This window comes from Rhinatrema bivittatum, chromosome 3 (genome assembly GCF_901001135.1).
Source record: "Rhinatrema bivittatum chromosome 3, aRhiBiv1.1, whole genome shotgun sequence".
NCBI classification, from domain to species: domain Eukaryota; kingdom Metazoa; phylum Chordata; class Amphibia; order Gymnophiona; family Rhinatrematidae; genus Rhinatrema; species Rhinatrema bivittatum.
The window spans coordinates 164,787,969-164,808,557 of NC_042617.1; the positions used below are offsets into that span (position 1 = coordinate 164,787,969).

Sequence of the window (20,589 nt, forward strand, 5' to 3'; positions counted from 1 at the left end):
CTCAGCTCCGGACAGACAAACAGAGATTATATCTTTATTTAGACAGTTTGAGAAGCCATCAGAGGTGGCAGTAGTGAGTAGAAGATGTAGCCCGGCTGGTCTAGTGTTCCCCAGGGCGCTGGAACAGCAGTTCCTCCGGTAGCAGTGCTGTAGTGGAGAGAACTGAGAAAATGAGTACAATAGACATTCACAGAGTCCCAAATATGGAGAAGTCCCAAGATAGGGAGAGCTGGCCCTCGAGGAGCGAGTACCAGATCCCTGGAAGCAGAGAGACTCGGCAAAGTACTCACACAGTGGTTCCACGTAGAAGATGGCACTGGTGCTGGAATGGAGGCAGGCCCTCGAGGAGCGAGTACCTGGTTCCAGGGAGACAGCTCTGAGGCGTGGATGATAGTCATACTCACTGATGGTGTCTTGTAGCAAATTCTTCCAAGTAGAAGAGGAGATAGATGCAGGCAGCGGGTCAGGGAACTTGGGCCCTCGAGGAGCGAGTACCGGTTACCTGATAACGACCTGAAAGAAGCAAAAGAGGCCCCCGAGGAGTGGGTACCCCATTAGCAGAAAGAGTCCAATAGAAGTTGGAAAGGCAGAGTAGCTGGGTACGGAGACAAAATCCCATCCGTAAGAATCCCCTTGCTAACTCAACAGCTAGCAATAAACTGTAGGCTTAAATATCCGGGCAGCGTGATGTCATCACAGGTGGACGCCCCTGAGGAAAGCGCCAATGAGGAAATAAGAATGAGGGCCGCATGGCACACGCGCCCTAAGGTACCTGTAGAACATGGCGGGAAGCAGTGCCCAAGTCGGTCCGGGGACGCCGGAGAGGACGGCAGGCGGACGCCGTGGCAGCCAGGCATCCGTGAAGAGCAGGAGGAGGCACATAAAAGGAAAGGTAGGCGGGGTTAAGCCGTCTGGAAGTGACAGTTGCAACAGATAAAGGGGATGGAACACCTCCCCTATGAGGAAAGACTAAAGAGGTTAGGACTGTTCAGCTTGCAGAAGAGATGGCTGAGGGGGGGGGGGGGGTAATGATAGAGGTGTTAAAATCATGAGAGGTCTAGAACGGATAAATATGAATTGGTTATTTACTCTTTCGGATAATAGAAGGACTAGGGGGCACTCTATGAAGTTAGCATGTAGCGCATTTAAAATTAATCGGAGAAAGTTCCTTTTCACTCAACGCACAATTAAACTTTGGAATTTGTTGCCAGAGGATTGGTTAGTGCAGTTAGAGTAGCTGGGTTTAAAAAAGGTTTGGATAAGTTCTTGGAGGAGAAGTCCATTAATTGTTATAAATCAAGTTGACTTGGGGAATAGCTACTACTATTACTGGCATCAGTAGCATGGATTACTTAGTGTTTGGGTACTTGCCAGGTACTTGTAGCCTGGATTGACCACTGTTGGAAACAGATGCTGAGCTTGATGGACCCTTTTTCTGACCTAGTATGGCAATTTCTTATTTTCTTATGTTCTTATCCCTATATGGTGCAAGAATTTAATTAAATATATCTTAAAAGCGAGGATAACTATAAGTAATAAACCGAGTTATGGACTGCTAGATGGATGTGTAATGCACAATATAATTTCACATTCATTCTGCCTAGTATTGTCTTCAGGGGGGGCAGTGCCTTAGAATGGATTTGTTTTTGCGCATACCATGACAGTATCTCTTGATACTTAAGAATCTTCTGTCTCTCCATACGATCCACAGAATAGTTGCTTGGTACCGACACTTCTGTTAGACATGCTGTTTTTATGCTTTTTGCCTTTACCTCAATGTCTGGTTTTCTTGCAACAAGTTTTTTATCGGTTGGAGTTGAAATGCCCCATGTGATCAAAATAACTTCTCTGTACTCTCCTCAGCTGAAATGAGTTACTGGTGTAGTTTGTAATTAGGACCTGATGACTGAGACTGTGCTAAGAGTTTCTTGTGAGAGTCAGAGAGATCATATGTAGCCAAGGTGCGTTACAGAGATAGGTTTCTCAAGCTTCCTTCTTGTGTGCATTTACCCACTTCCATGCAAGATTTTTCTAGAGATTAAGAAGAAAAGTACTTGGGATGGGGACTGCCACTGATTAAAGTTGTCTTTTATGGGATGGTAGGACATGTTTGACATCATTGAAATTGTGAAATAGCTCTCAGCATCTGTCATTCTATACTTCATTTGCTCACCGGTTAAAGTGAGAACCTTCTATTATGGCTTTAGCTCATAGTCTATAATATAGTGTAGTAATGTGTTGAACTTAATTTCCTGATTTACCAATATAAGAAATGCATGAAGTTTCTGCCATTAGATCGGTGGACTCATTGCTGCCAAGGCCAAGCTCAGGACCAATGTCCTGAGAATGCACTTTCCTCAATGTACAATTGATAGTATTGGACATTGAGGCTACTGAGGGTGTTGGCTCTTAATGGCTAAAGTCTGTCTAACATTTTGTTTTGAATAGTAAGTTGCAAACTATACTCTGTACATAGAAATGTGCTGGAAAGGAGGTGAGGAATATATTTCATAGTAAATATACATTGATTTTGCTTTAAGCAATTGATCATATAGTTTGTCCTTTTCTTTATCTGGCTCTCTCGCTCTTTGCTTATAGTTTTTGGGATTTACTCATACAGGGCCAGCGTTAAGGACTAGGCAAAAGCAAATTAGAAAACAACCTTGCAAGACTATAAGTTTTTGTAAAGCACCATCATTTTTTTCCTGCTCTAAATTTGAGATTCTGTGCACAGTCTTTTTTCTGATTCAGTTTTCCATTTGAAAATTGATGTAAAGTCTCCGGTGAAAAGTACCTGCAGACTTTACACTTCTGTGCACAGTTTGAAAGTTGCTCCCAAAGAGTGTGTATGTGGAAAAGAAAAAAAAAAGAAAGAACTGCTTCACAGCGATTGTCAAATAAGTCTCAGATTGTACTTTTGTCTGGGAGATTAGACACTTCTTTACTTCATTATGAGAACTCATAAACACTGTGGGATTAATGCAGCATTTCATTCTGCCTAGATCATTAATGTTTATGGCTCTCATCATGAGGTAAAGAGCCTATCTTTCTCTCTCACTCTCATTGCAGTCTGACCTATTAAATCATATGATACCCTTAAATTAAAATCCTTTTTTTAATCATACCCAGCTCTACAAAATAATATGGTATTTTGTTAGCATTAGTGAACTGAATAGCAAACAGCACTTATCGGTATTGTAAAACCACAGTTAAGGAAAATAATATCTATTTATTCCAGTGTACTAAGTTATAATTCACATTGGTGTCCAGCATACATGTATAATTTTGTATAAAGCACGCATATGATGTTTGCTTCATTGTGTCTCATTTTCTGGGTACAGTTCTCAGTTCGAGAGTGAATTACTTCATTGTGCTCTGAAGAGGGAGCTGTTCCATTGTTTCAGCATTTAATGTTCTCTTCTTTCAAAGAGTTTTGAAGTTGTGAGTCTGTGAGCCATTTTACAAATGTGTATTATCTGTGCATTACATGTTTCTCAATAGGCTGGTATAGTATTTTTGTTCCTAATATCTATAGTGCCTGAATGTAATCCGCTTTAATGTACATGCTGAAGTGCTGAAAAGCGAAATATAAAAATCTAAATAAATAAATAAATAAATAAAATAAAAAAGTATATCAAATACTATCCAAAACAAAATTTGGAAATCATGCTCTTGTTCATTTGATATTTTTACCTATGAGACTCCATGGCCACCATTAGGAACTGCCAGTCAAATGTTGCTTGCCTACCCTGACTTCCTAGATAATCCAGGGATAGCGGTCTCCAGGAATCAAGTCATATAGCGAAGAAGACACTCTTTAATTTTGTACTGCATATTTGAATATTTTTCAGACTGAATTCCATTGATGTGAAGTACCAGATGTGGAAACTGGGAGTTGTTTTCACTGACAATGTAAGTTCTGTTTACTGTTCTTCAGGAAACCAAAACATAATTTATTTAAAAAAAAAAAAATCAAGATGTGGGAAGAAAAAACTGCCATAGGCCAAATAATGTTCTCACTTGATATTCTTTTACTTTACCAGCCACAATTCAATTCAACAGCATGTTGCCAATGGGAATTACAGCTCAATCATGTATAACTTGCTGTTCTAATCAAAAATGTAATAATATGAATTGTCAGCTTGTTCAATTATTTCACCTTTTGTATAAAATACCATTACAGTAAATTATATACTACTACAATGAACCTCTGCCCCAAAGAGCTTAAATTCTATGTGGGTACCTGACGCAACGGGAAATAAATAGATCTATGTAATAAACTGTTTTAAAATTGACTGTTACTATGGGTTTTTTACATAATGTGTTTACCTCACACCTTTTCATTGGTCATAAGAGCATAAGAAGAAATTGCCATACAGGGTCAAAACAAGGTTCCATCAAGCCCAGCATCCTGTTTCCAATAGTGGCCAAGCCAGCATAAAAGTACCTGGCAAATACCCAAACATAGAAATGACGGCAGAAGAAGCCAAATGGCCCATCCAATCTGCCTAGCAAGCTTCCTCACTTTTTTTTTTCTCTCTCTCATACTTATCTGTTACTCTTGGCCTTTAGTAACCTTTTGGTTCTATTTCCCTTCCACCCCCGCTATTAATGTAACCTTTTGGTTCTATTTCCCTTCCACCCCCGCCATTAATGTAGAGAGCAGTGCTGGAACTGCTTCTAAGTAAAGTATTAATGTAACCTTTTGGTTCTATTTCCCTTCCACTGCTTCTAAGTATCTAGCTTAATTGTTTAGGGGTAGTAACTGCTGCAATAAGCAAGCTACTCCCATGCATATTTGTTTACCCAACCTGTGCAATTCAGTCCTTGCTGGTTGTTATATAAATATAAATCCACTTTTCTTCACTTCCCCCTGCTGTTGAAGCAGAGAGCTTCTCTGGATATAGAAACATAGAAATGACGGCAGAAGAAGACCAAATGGCCCATCCAGTCTGCCCAGCAAGCTTCACACACTTTTTTCTCTCATACTTATCTGTTTCTCTTAGCTCTTGGTTCTATTTCCTTTCCACCCCCACCATTAATGTAGAAAGCAGTGATGGAGCTGCATCCAAGTGAATATCTAGCTGATAAGTTAGGGGTAGTAGGGGTAGTAACCGCTGCAATAAGCAAGCTACACCCATGCTTATTTGTTTTACTCAGACTATGTTATACAGCCCTTATTGGTTGTTTATCTTCTCCCCTGCTGTTGAAGCAGGGAGCTATGCTGGATATGCTTGAGGTATCAGTTTATTCTTCTCCCATGCTGTTGAAGCAGAGAGCCATGCTGGATATGCATCGAAAGTGAAGTATCAGGCACATTTGGTTTGGGGTAGTAACCGCCGTAACAAGCCAGCTACTCCCTGCTTTGTGAGTGTGAACCCTTTTTTCTTCTCCCCTGCCGTTGAAGCAGGGAGCTATGCTGGATATGCGTGAAGTATCAGTTTTTTCTTCTCCCCTGCCGTTGAAGCAGAGAACTATGCTGTATATGCATAGAAATAGAAGTAACAGGCTTATTTGGTTTGGGGTAGTAACCGCCGTAACAAGCCAGCTACTCCCCCCTTTGTGAGTGCAGATCCTTTATTCCACATTTCCTCTTGCTGTTGAAGCTAGAACGATGTTGGAGTCACAGTAAGCATGTGTACGTTTATTGAATAAGGGTATTGTCTCCAGGCAGTAGCCATCATTCTGGAGAGTCACCCACTCTTCATTGGCGGCCTCTTGACTTTATGGATCCACAGTGTTTATCCCATGCCCCTTTGAAGTCCTTCACAGTTCTGGTCTTCACCACATCCTCCGGAAGGGCATTCCAGGCATCTACCACCCTCTCCGTGAAGAAATACTTCCTAACATTGGTTCTGAATCTTCCTCCCTGGAGCTTCAAATCGTGACCCCTGGTTCTGCTGATTTTTTTCCTACGGAAAAGGTTTGTTGTTGTCTTTGGATCATTAAAACCTTTCAAATATCTGAAAGTCTGTATCATATCGCCTCTGCTCCTCCTTTCCTCCAGGGTGTACATATTTAGATTCTTCAATCTCTCCTCGTACGTCATCCGTTGAAGATCCTCCACCTTCCTGGTCGCCCTTCTCTGTACCGCTTCCATCTTGTCTTTGTCTTTTTGTAGATACGGTCTCCAGAACTGAACACAGTACTCCAGGTGAGGCCTCACCAAGGACCTGTACAAGGGAATAATCACTTCCCTTTTCTTACTCGATATTCCTCTCTCTATGCAGCCCAGCATTCTTCTGGCTTTTGCTATAGCCTTGTCGCATTGTTTCGCAGACTTCATATCAATAGACACTATCACCCCAAGGTCCCTCTCCTGCTCCGTGCACATCAGCCTTTCCCCCCCCATCGAATACAGTTCATTCGGGTTTCCACTCCCCATATGCATGACTTTGCACTTCTTGGCATTGAATCTCAGCTGCCATATCTTCAACCACTCTTCCAGTTTCCTTAGATCCCGTCTCATTCTCTCCACTCCTTCCGGCATGTCCACTCTGTTGCAGATCTTAGTGTCATCCGCGAAAAGACAAACCTTGCCTTCTATCCCGTCCGCAATGTCGCTCACAAAGATATTGAACAGGACCGGTCCCAACACCGATCCTTGCGGTACACCACTTAAAACCGCTCTCTCTTCAGAGAAGGTTCCATTTACCATCACACATTGTCTTCTGTCCGTCAACCAATTTGCAATCCAGGTCACCACCTCGGCACTCACTCCCAAGCTTCTCGTTTTATTCACCAGTCTCCTGTGCGGAACCATGTCAAAAGCTTTGCTGAAATCCAAGTATATGATACCGAGCGCTCTTCCTTGATCCAATTCCTTGGTTACCCAGTCAAAAAAGTCAATCAGATTTGTCTGACAGGATCTTCCCCTGGTGAATCCATGTTGCCTCTGGTCCATCAATTCTCCGGACTGTAGATAGTTCACTATTCTCTCTTTCAGCAGTGACTCCATTACTTTTCCCACCACCGAAGTGAGGCTGACCGGTCTGTAGTTGCCAGCCTCCTCCCTGTTCCCACTCTTGTGAAGCGGGACCACCACCGCTCTTCTCCAATCACTCGGCACCACTCCCGTTTCTAGGGATCTATTGAACAGGTCACACAGCGGAGCCGCCAGAACATCTCTGAGCTCCCTCAATATCCTTGGATGAATCCCATCAGGCCCCATGGCTTTGTCCACTTTCAGGTTCTTTAGCTCTTCCCACACATTTTCTACTGTAAAAGGATTTTCATCTATTCCACTTCCCACCAGTTTTTTGTTGTGTAGAGATGGTCCTTCTCCAGGGTCTTCTTTAGTGAACACAGAGCTGAAGTATTCGTTTAATATATCTGCCATTTCTTCGTCTCCCTCCACACATTGATCATTACCACCTTTCAATTTCACTATACCACTTTGGATCTTTCTCTTTTCACTGATGTATCTGAAAAATGTTTTGTCTCCATTTTTTATCTCCTTGGCAATCCTCTCTTCCGCTTGACTTTTTGCCAACTTGATTAATTTCTTTGTCTCCCTCAGTTGAATCAGATATTCTTCTTTGTGTTCCTCCCTTTGGGATCTTTTATATATCTTGAATGCTGTTCTTTTAGCTTTAATTTTGTCAGCCACCTCCTTTGAGAACCAGATAGGTTTCAATTTTCTTTTGCTTTTCTTTACATTTCTAACGTATAGAGCAGTTGCCTTGGTGATTGCTCCTTTTAGATTGGTCCACTGCTGATCCACATCTCTCTCGTTCTCCCATCCTTTAAGTTCTTCCTCCAGGTACTTCCCCATTTCCTCAAAGTCTGTGTTTTTGAACTGTAAAACTCGGGTCTTTGTGGTTCTTTTCCCTATTCTTTTAGTGATATTAAACCATACCGTTTGATGATCACTGCTGCTGAGGTGGGCACCCACCTGGACATCTGAGACATTATCTGCATTAGTGAGCACTAAATCGAGTATAGCTCCTTCTCTGGTGGGTTCCAACACCATTTGTTTGAACAAAGATACTTGCATGGCATCCACTATCGCTCTACTATTTTTAGTTTCTGCAGATGGGATTTTCCAGTCTACATCTGGCATATTAAAGTCACCCACGATCACCACTTCTCCCTTCTTACCTATCTTATGGATGTCTTCAACCAGGTCTCTGTCCAGCTCTTCCTTTTGGTTTGGAGGCCTGTAAACCACTCCAATATAAATGGATGCTCCGTCATCTTTTTTTAGGTCGAGCCATAGAGCTTCTTCCTTACCCCAACTTCCTTGTAGCTCAGATGCTTGGATGTTGTTTCTGTATTGAAAGTGAATATCAGGCTTAATTGATTTGGGTAGTAACCGCCGTAGCAAGCAAGCTACACCCATGCTTATTTGTTTACCCAGACTGTGGAATTCAGTCCTTGCTGGTTGTTGTCAGAATATAGAAATCATCTTTTCTTCATTCCCCCTGCCATTGAAGCAGAGAGCAACACTGGATATGCATTGAAAATCATCTTTTCTTCATTCCTCCTGCCATTGAAGTAGAGAGCAACACTGGATATGCATTGAAAGTGAAGCATCAGGCTTGTTTGGTTTGGGGTACTAACCGCCGTAACAAGCAAGCTACTCCTCACATTTTTTGTGAATGCAAATCCTTTTTTTTCACATTTCCTCTTGCCGTTGAAGCATAGAGCACTGTCGGAGTCGCATTTACCATGTGTATGTCTATTGAATAAGGGTATTATCTCCAGGTAGTAGCAGTCTTTCCCACAAGCCTCCCTTCACATCCTCTAGACTTTATGGATCCACAGTGTTTATCCCACGCCCCTTTGAAGTCCTTCACAGTTTTAGTCTTCACCACTTCCTTCAGAAGGGCATTCCAGGCATCCACCCCCCTCTCCGTGAAGAAATACTTCCTGACATTGGTTCTGAGTCTTCCTCCTTGGAGCTTCAAATCGTGACCCCTGGTTCTGCTGATTTTTTTCCAACGGAAAAGATTTGTTGTTGTCGTTGGACCATTAAAACCTTTCAAGTATCTGAAAGTCTGTATTATATCACCTCTGTTCCTCCTTTCCTCTAGGGTGTATATATTTAGATTCTTCAATCTCTCCTCATCCTGTCTCTGTCCCTTCAGAGATACGGTCTCCAGAACTGAGCACAGTACTCCAGGTGAGGCCTCACCAAGGCCCTGTACAAGGGGATAATAATCACTTCCTTTTTTTTACTCGATATTCCTCTCTCTATGCAGCCCAGCATTCTTCTGGCTTTAGCTATCACCTTGTCACATTGTTTCCCCGACTTCAGATCATTTGACACTATCACCGCAAGGTCTCTCTCCTGCTCCATGCACATCAGCCCTTCACCCCCCATCGAATACAGTTCTTTTGGATTTCCGCACCCCATATGCATGACTCTGCACTTCTTGGCATTGAATCTCAGCTGTCATATATTTGATCACTCTTCCAGCTTCTTTAAATCCTGTCTCATTCTCTCCACTCCTTCCGGCGTGCCCACTCTGTTTCAGATCTTAGTGTCATCCGCAAAAAGACAAACCTTACCTTCTATCTCTTCCGCTATGTCGCTCAAATAGATATTGAACAGGACCAGTCCCAACACCGATCCTTGCGGCACTCCCCTTAACACCGCTCTCTCCTCAGAGTAAGTTCCATTTACCATCACACATTGTCTTCTGTCCATCAACCAGTTTGCAATCCAGGCCACAGCCTCGGCACTCACTCCTAAGCTTCTCATTTTACTCACCAGCCTCCTGTGCGGGACCGTATCAAAAGCTTTGCTGAATTCCAAGTAGATGACATCGAGCACTCTTCCTTTATCCAATTCCCTAGTCACCCAGTCAAAAAATCCCATGCCACTAATGCTGGTAATAAGCAGCGGCTCTTCCCTAAGTCAGTTTGATTAATAGCAGTTTATGGACTTCACCAGGGACTTATTCAAACCTTTTTTAAATCCAGCTATGCTAACTGCCTTAACCAAATCCTCTGACAATGAATTCAAGAGCTAAATTGTGCATTGATTGAAAAAGAATGTTCTATGATTTGTTTTAAATGTGCTACTTGCTAACTTCATGGATTGCTCCCTAATCCTTGAATTATCTGAAATAGTAAATAACCAATTAACATTTACTTGTTCTAGTCCTCTCATAACTTTTATAGACCTCTATCATATTCCCTCTCAGCTATCTTTTCTCCAAGCAGAACAGTCCTAACCTCTTTAGCCTTTCCTCATAGGGGAGCTGATCCATCCCATTTATCATTTTGGTCACCCTTCTCTGAGCCTTTTCCAGTGCAGCTATAGCTTCTTTGAGATACGGTGACCAGAATTGCACATAGTACTCAAGGTACGTCTCACCATGGAGTGATACAGAGGTATTATGACATCCTCCAATTTATTCACCATTCCTGTTCTAATAATTCCTAACATTCTGTTTGCTTTTTTAACCACTGCAGTACACTGAGCTGACAATTTCAATGATTTGTCCACTATGACACCCAAATCTTTTTCCTGGGTCATGACTCCTAATATGGAACTTAACATCGTGTAACTATAACATGGGTCACTTTTCCCTATGTGCATTATTTTATACTTGTCCACATTAAATTTCATCTCCATTTGGAATCACAGTCTTCCAGTCTCAAAAGGTACTCCAGCAATTTATCACAATTTTCTTGTGATTTAACAACTCTAAATAATTTTGTGTCATATCGGTAAATTTGATCACCTCACTCATCGTTTCCCTTTCCAGATCATTTATAAATATATGAAAAAGCACTGTTCCAAGTAGAGATCCCTGAGGCACTCCACTATTTATTTTTCTCCACTGAGAAAACTGACCATTTAATCCTACTCTCTGTTTCTGATCATTTAACCAGTTTGAAATCCACAAAAGGACATTGCCTCTTATCCCATCACTTTTTAATTTTCTTAGGAGTCTCTCATGGGGGACTTTGTCAAACATGTGATGAAAATACAAATGCATTAAATCTACTGGCTCACCTTTATCTGCAAGCTTATTAACCCCTTCAAAAAATGTAGCAGATTTGTGAGGCAAGACTTCCCTAAAGTAAATCCATAGTGTCCCATGAAACCATTTCTATCTGTATGTTCTATGATTTTTTTCTTTAGATTAGTTTCCACAATTTTTTTCCGGCACTGAAGTCAAGCTCATCAGTCTATACTTTCCTAGATCATCCCTGGAGCCCTTTTTAATATTGGGCTTATATTTGCCACCCTCCAGTCTTCAGGTACAATGGATGATTTTAATGATAGATTACAAATTACTAGTAATTGATATGAAATGTTTTTATTGAGTTCTTTCAGAACCCTGGAGTTTATACCATCTTGTCCAGGTGATTTGCTGCTCTTCAGTTCATCAATCTGGCCTACTACATCTTCCAGGTTCACTGTGATTTGATTTAATTCATTTGAATCATCACCCTTGAAAACTATTTCAAGAATGTGTATCTCCCCAACATCCTCATTAGTAAACACCAAAGCAAAGAATTTATTTATTCTTTCCATGATGACCGTATCTTGTCTAAGTAACCCTTTACCCCTGTGGTCATCTAATATAGCAATCGACGCCCTCACAGGCTTCCTGCTTCAGATATATTTTTACATTCTTTTCACATTCTCTCTTAGCCTGTCTTATTAATGTTTTACATTAAAACTTCATAGAAAATAAACTCTGGAGTTTATTTTGTATAAAATATATGGTTACTCTTGGTTTCCACAGTTATATTATATATTTTACATTAAAACTTGCCAATGCTTATGCTTTTTCCAGTTTTCCTCAGATGGATCCTTCTTCCAGTTTTTGAATGAAGTTCTTGTAGCTAAAATAGCTTCTTTCCCCATGGTGGCAGTTGTTTGGCCTTCCTTCCACCTTTTTTAATATGAGGAATACATCTGGACTGCGCTTCTAGTATGGTCCTTGTCCCCAAAGAGCTTACAATCTAAAGTTGTACTTGAGGCAATGGAGAATGAAGAGACTTGTCCAAGGTCACAAGGAGCATCAGTAGGATCTGAACCCTGGCTTCTCTAGTTCTCTCGCAACCTACTGCTCTAACTAATAGGCTACTGTAATGCACTGATTTTAATGCAGGTGCTCTTGGCTAATTTAACAGCTGATGTACTAAAGAATGCAATACCTTTAGCACAGGGGTGGCCAACTCCAGTTCTCAAGAGCTACAAACAGGCCTGGTTTTCAGTATATCTACAATGAATATGAATGAGATAGATTTGCATGCACTATCTCTACTGTAGGTGTGACCAGGCCCTAAACCAGGTCCCTACCACTAGAACTTTGACCTTCATATTGGTTAACTTTTTTTTTTCACTTAACTTCTGCTTTATAGTTATTGTGATGTTGCAGAGGTTTACGAGGGGGATTTATCTATCTCTTAAAGTATGTGCTTGGAAGGAGGCCTCTAGGGGGAGTGGGCCTTGGGTACAATGTAAGGAGATGTTCAAACAAGAGGATGTATTGGATTTAGAGGTATATTCAATATGAGATTTGATTCCAGTCCTAGTGAGTGTTTTCTGGAATGTCAGCTGATGGACCTAGCCCAGCAAGGCCATGCCATTGTGGGATACAGAGTAGCTGCAGTAGACTCCTTGGCCATGCCCATTGGCAGCCTAGGGGGATCTATGAACCATAGTGTCCCTGTGGGAATGCAGAATGTTCTGAACATTCCTTTTTAGATTGTTGATGAGAAGAATTCTGTGATGAGATGTAGGTACTGATTATCATCTTTTGAAGATGTGATTAACAGGATACATTTTCAAAGGAAAATTTAAATGTAATATACTATCTTAGCAATTTTCAAAAGCTCATTTACCTGCATTAAGTGCGCTTAATGGTGCGCGCATGTTATAAAATCGGGGGTCGGCGCACTCAAGGGGGTGCACAATTGTGCGCCCTGACGCCCACAGGCTTCCCCCGTTCCCTCCCAGGCCACTTCGAAATCGGAGCGGCCTGTGAGGGAACTTCCCATTCCCTTAAACTAACCTTCCCACCCCTTCCCCTAACCTTTTCCCCCCAGTCCTACTCTAACCCCCCCAACAAATTTTTATTATACCTTTTGCACTTGCCTGGAGGTAGGCGCAGGTTTTGCAAGCCAGCAGCCTGCCGGGACGCGATCCTCCAACACAGCGGCAAATGTAAAGTATAAAGTAACACGTATGTTTCTGCCAGCAATAACATTGCTACTTTGGGTCTCTGATTCCTTCTACCCTCTGACACAAAATAACCAGGCCTCATTGTTTCAATTCCCTGCCTGCCACTTGGCAAGATAAAAGTGGCTTTGGAAGCCTCCCCATCCCTTCTTTCACTATCTTGGCAGCAGGATGAAAATGCCTTCAGGGCCCCCACAACACTCTGGGCTCCTAGACGAAAGTGCTTTCAGTGATCATAGTCCAGCACCAAGATGAAAATCCCCTTGGCACTCCCTCTATTGGCACCAAGATTAATATGGCCTCAGCAACTCCACCTCATACTCCAGCATCAAAATGAAAGTGCCCTAGTTAATTTACTTAACTTGATTAATCACATTTCTTCCATGAAAATCAAAGCAGTGCACAGCAAAAAATACATAATTTAAAATAAAAACAATACAATAGGTTAAAAATAAACAAATTATACAAATTTAAAAAAATCTAAATGATTAAAACTGAACAAAGGTATATAATTCAAATTAATTCACAACAACACTTAGATAAGTACTAAAAGAAGTAAATGATTCCCCACCCCTGGCAAAAAGATAAAGGGACCTTTCTTGCCTACCCCATTCTGATGATACCAGATGAAGATTGGGCAAAGGAAAGCATGATTCCCACCTGCCCCACTGCTGCCACAAAATGGCACTAGCTGAATTCATGTTCTCCTTTGCCCCATTTGTGTGCAGAAGAGAGCAGGCCAGTGGATGAGTAGGGGCTTAGAGACCCTTGATCTCAGTTCCAATGGAGCAGGGCAATGGGTTGCTGAGAGCACCTTCATCTTGGTGGAGGTGGGATAGGGATTGACAGGGCACGTTCATCTGGGTCTCAATGGGTAGGAGGGTAGGGAGAGACTGCCAAAGTCACTTCCATCTTAGAATTGGAATTGAGGGGATAAGGGCCATCAAGAGCGCGTTCATCTTGGTATTGGGAGTTGGGGGGAGGTGAGCCTTGATTGTCATTTTGAGGAGGGTAGGGAGTGCAGATCATAACCCCCAGCAGGACATCTATTAGCCTCAGAAGGCTAACACATAAACCTAACTACACCTCCCAAGGTGTAGGTAAGGTTTAGCATTATTCTTTACCTGCAATTTCACACAAATCACTTTGTTTAATGCAGTTTGTTCTAACTTGTGTCAATTGTTAATGAGCTGTTTAGCATGTATTTCCATACTACACAGCTCATTTATAGGAAGCCCTCTACTTAAGACGTTTCAAGGATTCAGAATTGCAGTGTTTCTAAATTGACACCCATTATCCAAATAACAACACTTGTTTTCACTTTAAGACACCCAGGGATCTTCCAACAAACACAAATTACTGTGCTGGAGACAATGAAGCTTGGAAAAGTGACATCAGTAGGAAGAATAAGAGAGACTGCCTCTCCTCAAACGATGTCAGTACCACGTCCTATAGGCATGTTTTGGCATTTTCATCTTCAGTTAAAAATATACAGTACAGGCCTGATTTAAAAAAAAAAACGCGCCAAAAATAGGGGTTATGTGTGTGGCTGGGCCTTGCGCACGCATCTTCAAAGAAGCCCAGCCACACGCATAATCCCCATTATGTGCCAAAGTGTCGGGCCCAGTTAATGGGTCGGGAAGGGGTGCTCCAGGGGACGGGGAGGGGCAGGGCTAGAGGCAGCCGGTACAGTGGCCATTTGCCGCTGTACCGGGGAGGGCATCCAGGGGCGCGCAAGTTGCTACTGCTCCGTTGGAGCAGTGAGCAACAAAATAAAAACATCCACAGATAGGAGAAAGGGTTTAGAGCATGGGTGTCAAACTCATTTTTGCCGAGGGCCACATCAGCCTTATGGTTGTTTTCAAAGGGCCATTAGTAATTCTGCGACAGTATAAATATAGCTATGCCAGTTAGGCGTAATTACATTTATAGCCCGTTGAAGGCAACCATAAGTGAACATATTGTTAAATAACACAAAACAGGTTTGTAAAAATGCTTACCTATTTTGTTTTCTGGCTGGATGTCTGACACCGTTTTCCCATGGTCAGTGTGTCTATGTCTGATTGTTGGTCTTGTGCTGTAGCAATCCGTAAAACAGCATGGAGGTTGTCATCGGTAATGCGTGATCTATGCTTAGTCTTGTTTAGATTCATTATTGAAAACATGTGTTCACATAGATAGGTTCTCCCAAACATGGACAGAATTCGGGCAGCATGAAGTCAGAGCTGTGGCATCAAAGCAGGGGGTGGTAGACGGTAAAAATCCTCGATTTTAGCATCCTAGAACTTTGTTCTCAGGCTTTTATCACTTTGAACATCAATTAACTCCATCTGAAGGTGATGGGGTGCATTGTTGATGTCTGTACTGAAAGGATTGGCTACGATGGCAAAGCTTGAGTGCTGTGTTCTAAAATCAGAGAAGTGCTGATCAAACTCATTAATTACCCGGCCCAATTTGGTAGCCAACTGAACAGCTGAAAAGCACTGGGAAATGAGGCTGAGATGCTCTGACAAACAGGAAAGTGAACAAGATTGTCCTGGTCCACTTAGGACTTCCATAGGTGAAGTTTATGCTGGAAAGCTGTGATCATATCAGACATTAATTTATTTATTTATTTTTGAGTTTTTTATACCGTCATTCGGTAATGCCATCACAATGGTTTACATATTTCAACAGGGGATATTAGAAATACATATTTCAATAAGGGGATATTAGGATGGGTAATACAAAGATCATCAACAAAGAAAGGTTGAAAGTACATGGAAAATAAAGGTAATAGGATAACAAACTATGGGAAAAACTGTAACATTTATAACAGGAGATGAATCGGCGTTATGAAGTCATTAGGAGTTAAGCATATTGAGATTTGTTTGGGAGTTCTGTTGCTGAGGGATAGTTGAGAGGGTTAGGGTGTCATTGTAAGCTTTGAAGAACAGCCAAGTTTTCAGATCCTTTTTGAATTTTTTTAAGTTGGGTTGTATTCTAAGGTCCATTGGAAGTGAGTTCCATAATTTAGGACTGGCGATGAAGAAAGCTCTTTCATGGGTGGTTGTTAGCTGTGCTGATCGGATGACTTGTTTGCATCCCTGCAGCTTCTGATTCAGTTGGGCGAGATGATCTGTTATGTCACACAACATAGCAAAATCACACAGCCAGTTTGGATCCGACACTTCAGGCAAGGGTTTTCCTTTACCTTGCATGAAAAGTGCAATTTCTTCTTTAAGCTCAAAAAATCATTTAAGGACTGTGCTCCTACTCAGCCACCTTACTTCTGAATGGTAAGACACGTCTCCATGCTCTGAATCCATCTCCTGCAAAAACACATGGAACTGTCGATGATTCAAGCTACGCGCCCAGATGAAGTTCACTGTTTTCGTGACCGTGGTCATTATATTATCGAGTTCCGGAACCTTTCCACTCAAAGCTTCTTGATGGATAATGCAATGATACGTTATCAAACGTGTGTGGCAGTTAATTCCTTGTATTTTCTCCTTCATTAATCCAACCAAGCCTGTTTTATTCTCCACACATGGCAGGTGCACCATCAGTTGTTAGCCCCACCAACTTTTCCCAGGATAATTTGTTTACTTATGGACTTCTCCACCGCATCAAAAATGTCCTTCCCTGTTGTCGTCCCATGCATGGCAGCTACATCCAAGAGCTCTTCAGTGATAGAAAAGTCTGCCTTCACACCTCTTATAAAAATGGATAGATGCGCTGTATTCGTGTTGTCTGTGCTTTCATCAACAGCTAATGGAAAAGCCAGATAACTGCATGCCTCTTCAGCCAGTTGTGTTGTCAGATTTCCTGCTAGTTCCTTAACTCTGTTTGCGATAGTGTTTCTTGACAAACTAACATTTTTAAAACTCTGTATCTGATCGGGGCACACCTGCTCACACACCTTTAGCATACACCCCTTCAAAAATTCACCCTCTGAAAAGCACTTAGAAGCCCGAGTGATTTCTTCAGCCACAATAAAGCTAGCTTTCACCACTACATCATTTTGGGTTACAGCTTTTGTGAACATCTTCTGCTGCGATTGCAGTCTGACTTTTAATTCTTGGACCATTTGTTGTTTTTCTTGGAGGCTATATTTAGCATACTTAGCTTCATGTTTGGTCTCAAAATACCGACGTATATTGTATAGAGATGAGCTTCGTTTTTTACTACCGGGTCATTTTTTGAATCAGACGCTTCGGGGTAGTGTTTGTTTTTCCTCGGTTAGTTTTTTGGAAAAACGAACAAAAAACTAAGCGGGAAAAACGAAACCGGCCCAAAAAAATGACGCAGGAAAACAAAGCTCAAACCCCCCCCCCCCCCAAGCATTAAAATTTACTATAAAACATTAAATACACCCCCCCCCCCACCATCCCGATCCCACCCCAGGACTTACCAACATCCCTGGTGGTCCAGCGGGGTCCCGCGAGCGATTTGTCCCTCCATGCCGTCTGGCCTGCCTCGCTCAAAATGGCGCCGATAGCCTCTGACCTACTATGTCACAGGGCTACCGGTGCCATTGGTCAGCCCCTGTCACATGGTAGGAGCACAAGATGGCGCCGATGGCCATGTGACAGGGGCAGACCAATGGCACCGGTATCTCCTGTGACATAGTAGGTCAGAGGCTATCGGCGCCATTTTGAGCGAGGCAGGCCAGACGGCACGGAGGGACAAATCGCTCGTGGGACCCCGCTGGACCACCAGGGATGTTGGTAAGTCTTAGGGAGGGATCTGGAAGGTGGGGGGGGGGGGGTTGTAATATACTAAATTTTAATGCTTGGGGTGGTTTTTTATTTAAAAAAATAAAATGTGCCCCCCCTCCCCCCCGTACAAACCCAAAAAAAAAATGTTTCTCGTAGTTCGGGGAAAATCTGTTTCAGGGGGCGGGGCCCTCAAACCAGCTAATGGAAAAGCCAGATAACTGCATGCCTCTTCAGCCAGTTGTGTTGTCAGATTTCCTCCTAGTTCCTTAACTCTGTTTGTGATAGTGTTTCTTGACAAACTAACATTTTTAAAACTCTGTATCTGATCATGGCACACCTGCTCACACACCTTTAGCATGCACTCCTTCAAAAATTCACCCTCTGAAAACACTTAGAAGCCCGAGTGATTTCTTCAGCCACAATAAAGCTAGCTTTCACCGCTGCATCATTTTGGGCTACAGCTTTTGTGAACATCTTCTGCTGCGATTGCAGTCTGACTTTTAATTCTTGGACCATTTGTTGTTTTCTTGGAGGCTATTTTTAGCATACTTAGCTCCATGTTTGGTCTCAAAATGCTGACGTATATTGTATAGAGATGAGCTTCATTTTTTACTACCAGGTCGTTTTTTTTGAGTCGGACGCTTCGGGGTAAAGTTCGTTTTTCCTCGGTTAGTTTTTTGGAAAAACGAACAAAAAATGAACAAAAAACTAAGCGGGAAAAACGAAACTGGCCCAAAAAACAACGCGGGAAAACGAAGCTCAAAAAAACCCACCCCAAGCATTAAAATTTACTATAAAACATTACATACAACCCCCCCCCCACCATCCCGATCCCTCCCCAAGACTTACCAACAACCCTGGTGGTCCAGCGGGGTCCCGCGAGCGATTTGTCCCTCCGTGCTGTCTGGTCTGCCTCACTCAAAATGGTGCCGATAGCCTCTGACCTACTATGTCACGGGGCTACCGGTGCCATTGGTCAGCCCCTGTCACATGGCCATCGGCGCCATCTTGTGCTCCTACCATGTTACAGGGGCTGACCAAAGCACCGGTAGCCCCTGTGACATAGTATGGGCAAAGGCTATCGGCGCCATTTTGATTACTGGCAGCCGATGGCGAGATCGCTCCCGGACCTCCACTGGACCCCCAGGGACTTTTGGCCAGCTTGGGGGGGCCTCCTGACCATTTTGAGCGAGGCAGGCCAGACAGCATGGAGGGACAAATCGCTTGCGGGACCCCGCTGGACCACTAGGGATGTTGGCCAGCTTGGGGGGGCCTCCTGACCCCCCCAAGACTTGCCAAAAGTCCCTGGGGGTCCAGCGGGGATCCCAGAGTGATCTCCTGCCCTCGGGCCATCAGCTGCCAGTAATCAAAATGGCGCCGATAGCCTTTGCCCATACTATGTCCCAGGGGCTACCGGTGCCATTGGTCAGCCCCTGTCACATCCTACCATGTGACAGGGGCTTGGGGGGGCCTCCTGACATGAAATTGTCTTCCTTCTGTATCAACTTTTCTCTTGTTGCACATTTTGGGATTCCATTTGTTCCACCAGAGATGTTGTGGTGCGCCACCTAAGTAAAAGACCAAGATGTCCTTTAGGTCCATTTTGCTGTCACATAAGTGCCCCCCCCCCAAAAAAAAAAGCCTGCTGCCATATTGCCACCAGAGAGCCTGCTGCTATATTGCCCCCAGCCCCCAGAGAGCTTGCTGCTGTATTGCCCCCAGCCCCCAGAGAGCCTGCTGCTATATTGCCCCCAGCCCCCAGAGAGCTTGCTGCTATATTGCCCACAGCCCCCAGATAGCCTGCTGCCACCAGTTGTATTTACTTGCTCCACTCCTGCTCCACAGGGGCACAAAAAGAAAATGGCACCTGGCCCTGTGATGATCTGTGCACCTCGGCTCCACTTCCGTGCTACGTTGTGGTAGCAGAGCTGGGGTACAATAGGCATGTAATTGCTGAGCGGCTGGGATAAGATTGGTGACTGCATGGGAAAAGTGCCTACAGTGTCGCAGCACGCTGTTCATAGCAGTCCCGCTGCTGTGGCACTGCTGACACATATTATGTTGGTGTGGAGAAGAAATATATATATAATATCCCTCTTGAACCATGGATTATCATATTTGAATCACACTGAGACATACCACCTTCTACGTGATCAAAGCAGCTTTCATAGATAAAGAGAAAGATAAAGAAAAACATAGTACATATTCATTCAGCTGATTCAGCATAGAAATACATATAAGTATTAGAAATTCTAAGACTAGACTTGAACACCTAAGTACTGGCAGAGAACAAAAGAACCTAGATTCTGCATAAAGTCACTCCCACAGAGCGAAGAAAAAAGCAAAGATCAGGTATAAATTGTAAGCATTTCAGTCCATATAGTATATGATGAGTCTATGTCGAAGGATAAGTATAACAATTCTCACCCATTTCTCCTCAGCCACCCATATCACTGGCGGGCCACAAAAAACAAGGCCACAGACACGGGCCTTGTGTTTGACACATGTGATTTAGAGGGTGGGGAGGAAAGAGGAAGGGGAAAGGAGGTTAGGGTGGGTGGTAGGGAAGTTCCCTCCCAGTCCACTCCTTATTATAAAATACGGTGCGTCCATGTGTGTGCACCGGGAAACGCGTGCACCTTACAAAATCTACCCGTAATGCTTTAAAATGTATCATTGCTTTTTACAGTACTATATATTTTGGGTTATTTTGGTAAAAATAAGATATTGGGCCCTGAT

General features: G+C 42.9%; 1 protein-coding gene across 1 annotated transcript in view; it reads left to right on the forward strand.

The window, feature by feature from the left end:
* RYR2 (ryanodine receptor 2) overlaps positions 1-20,589 on the forward strand; it is a 1,771,220-nt gene that overhangs the window by 1,646,473 nt on the left and 104,158 nt on the right. The window contains 1 exon segment of the mRNA XM_029593907.1: positions 3,852-3,912. Coding sequence (XP_029449767.1) covers positions 3,852-3,912 — 61 coding nt within the window.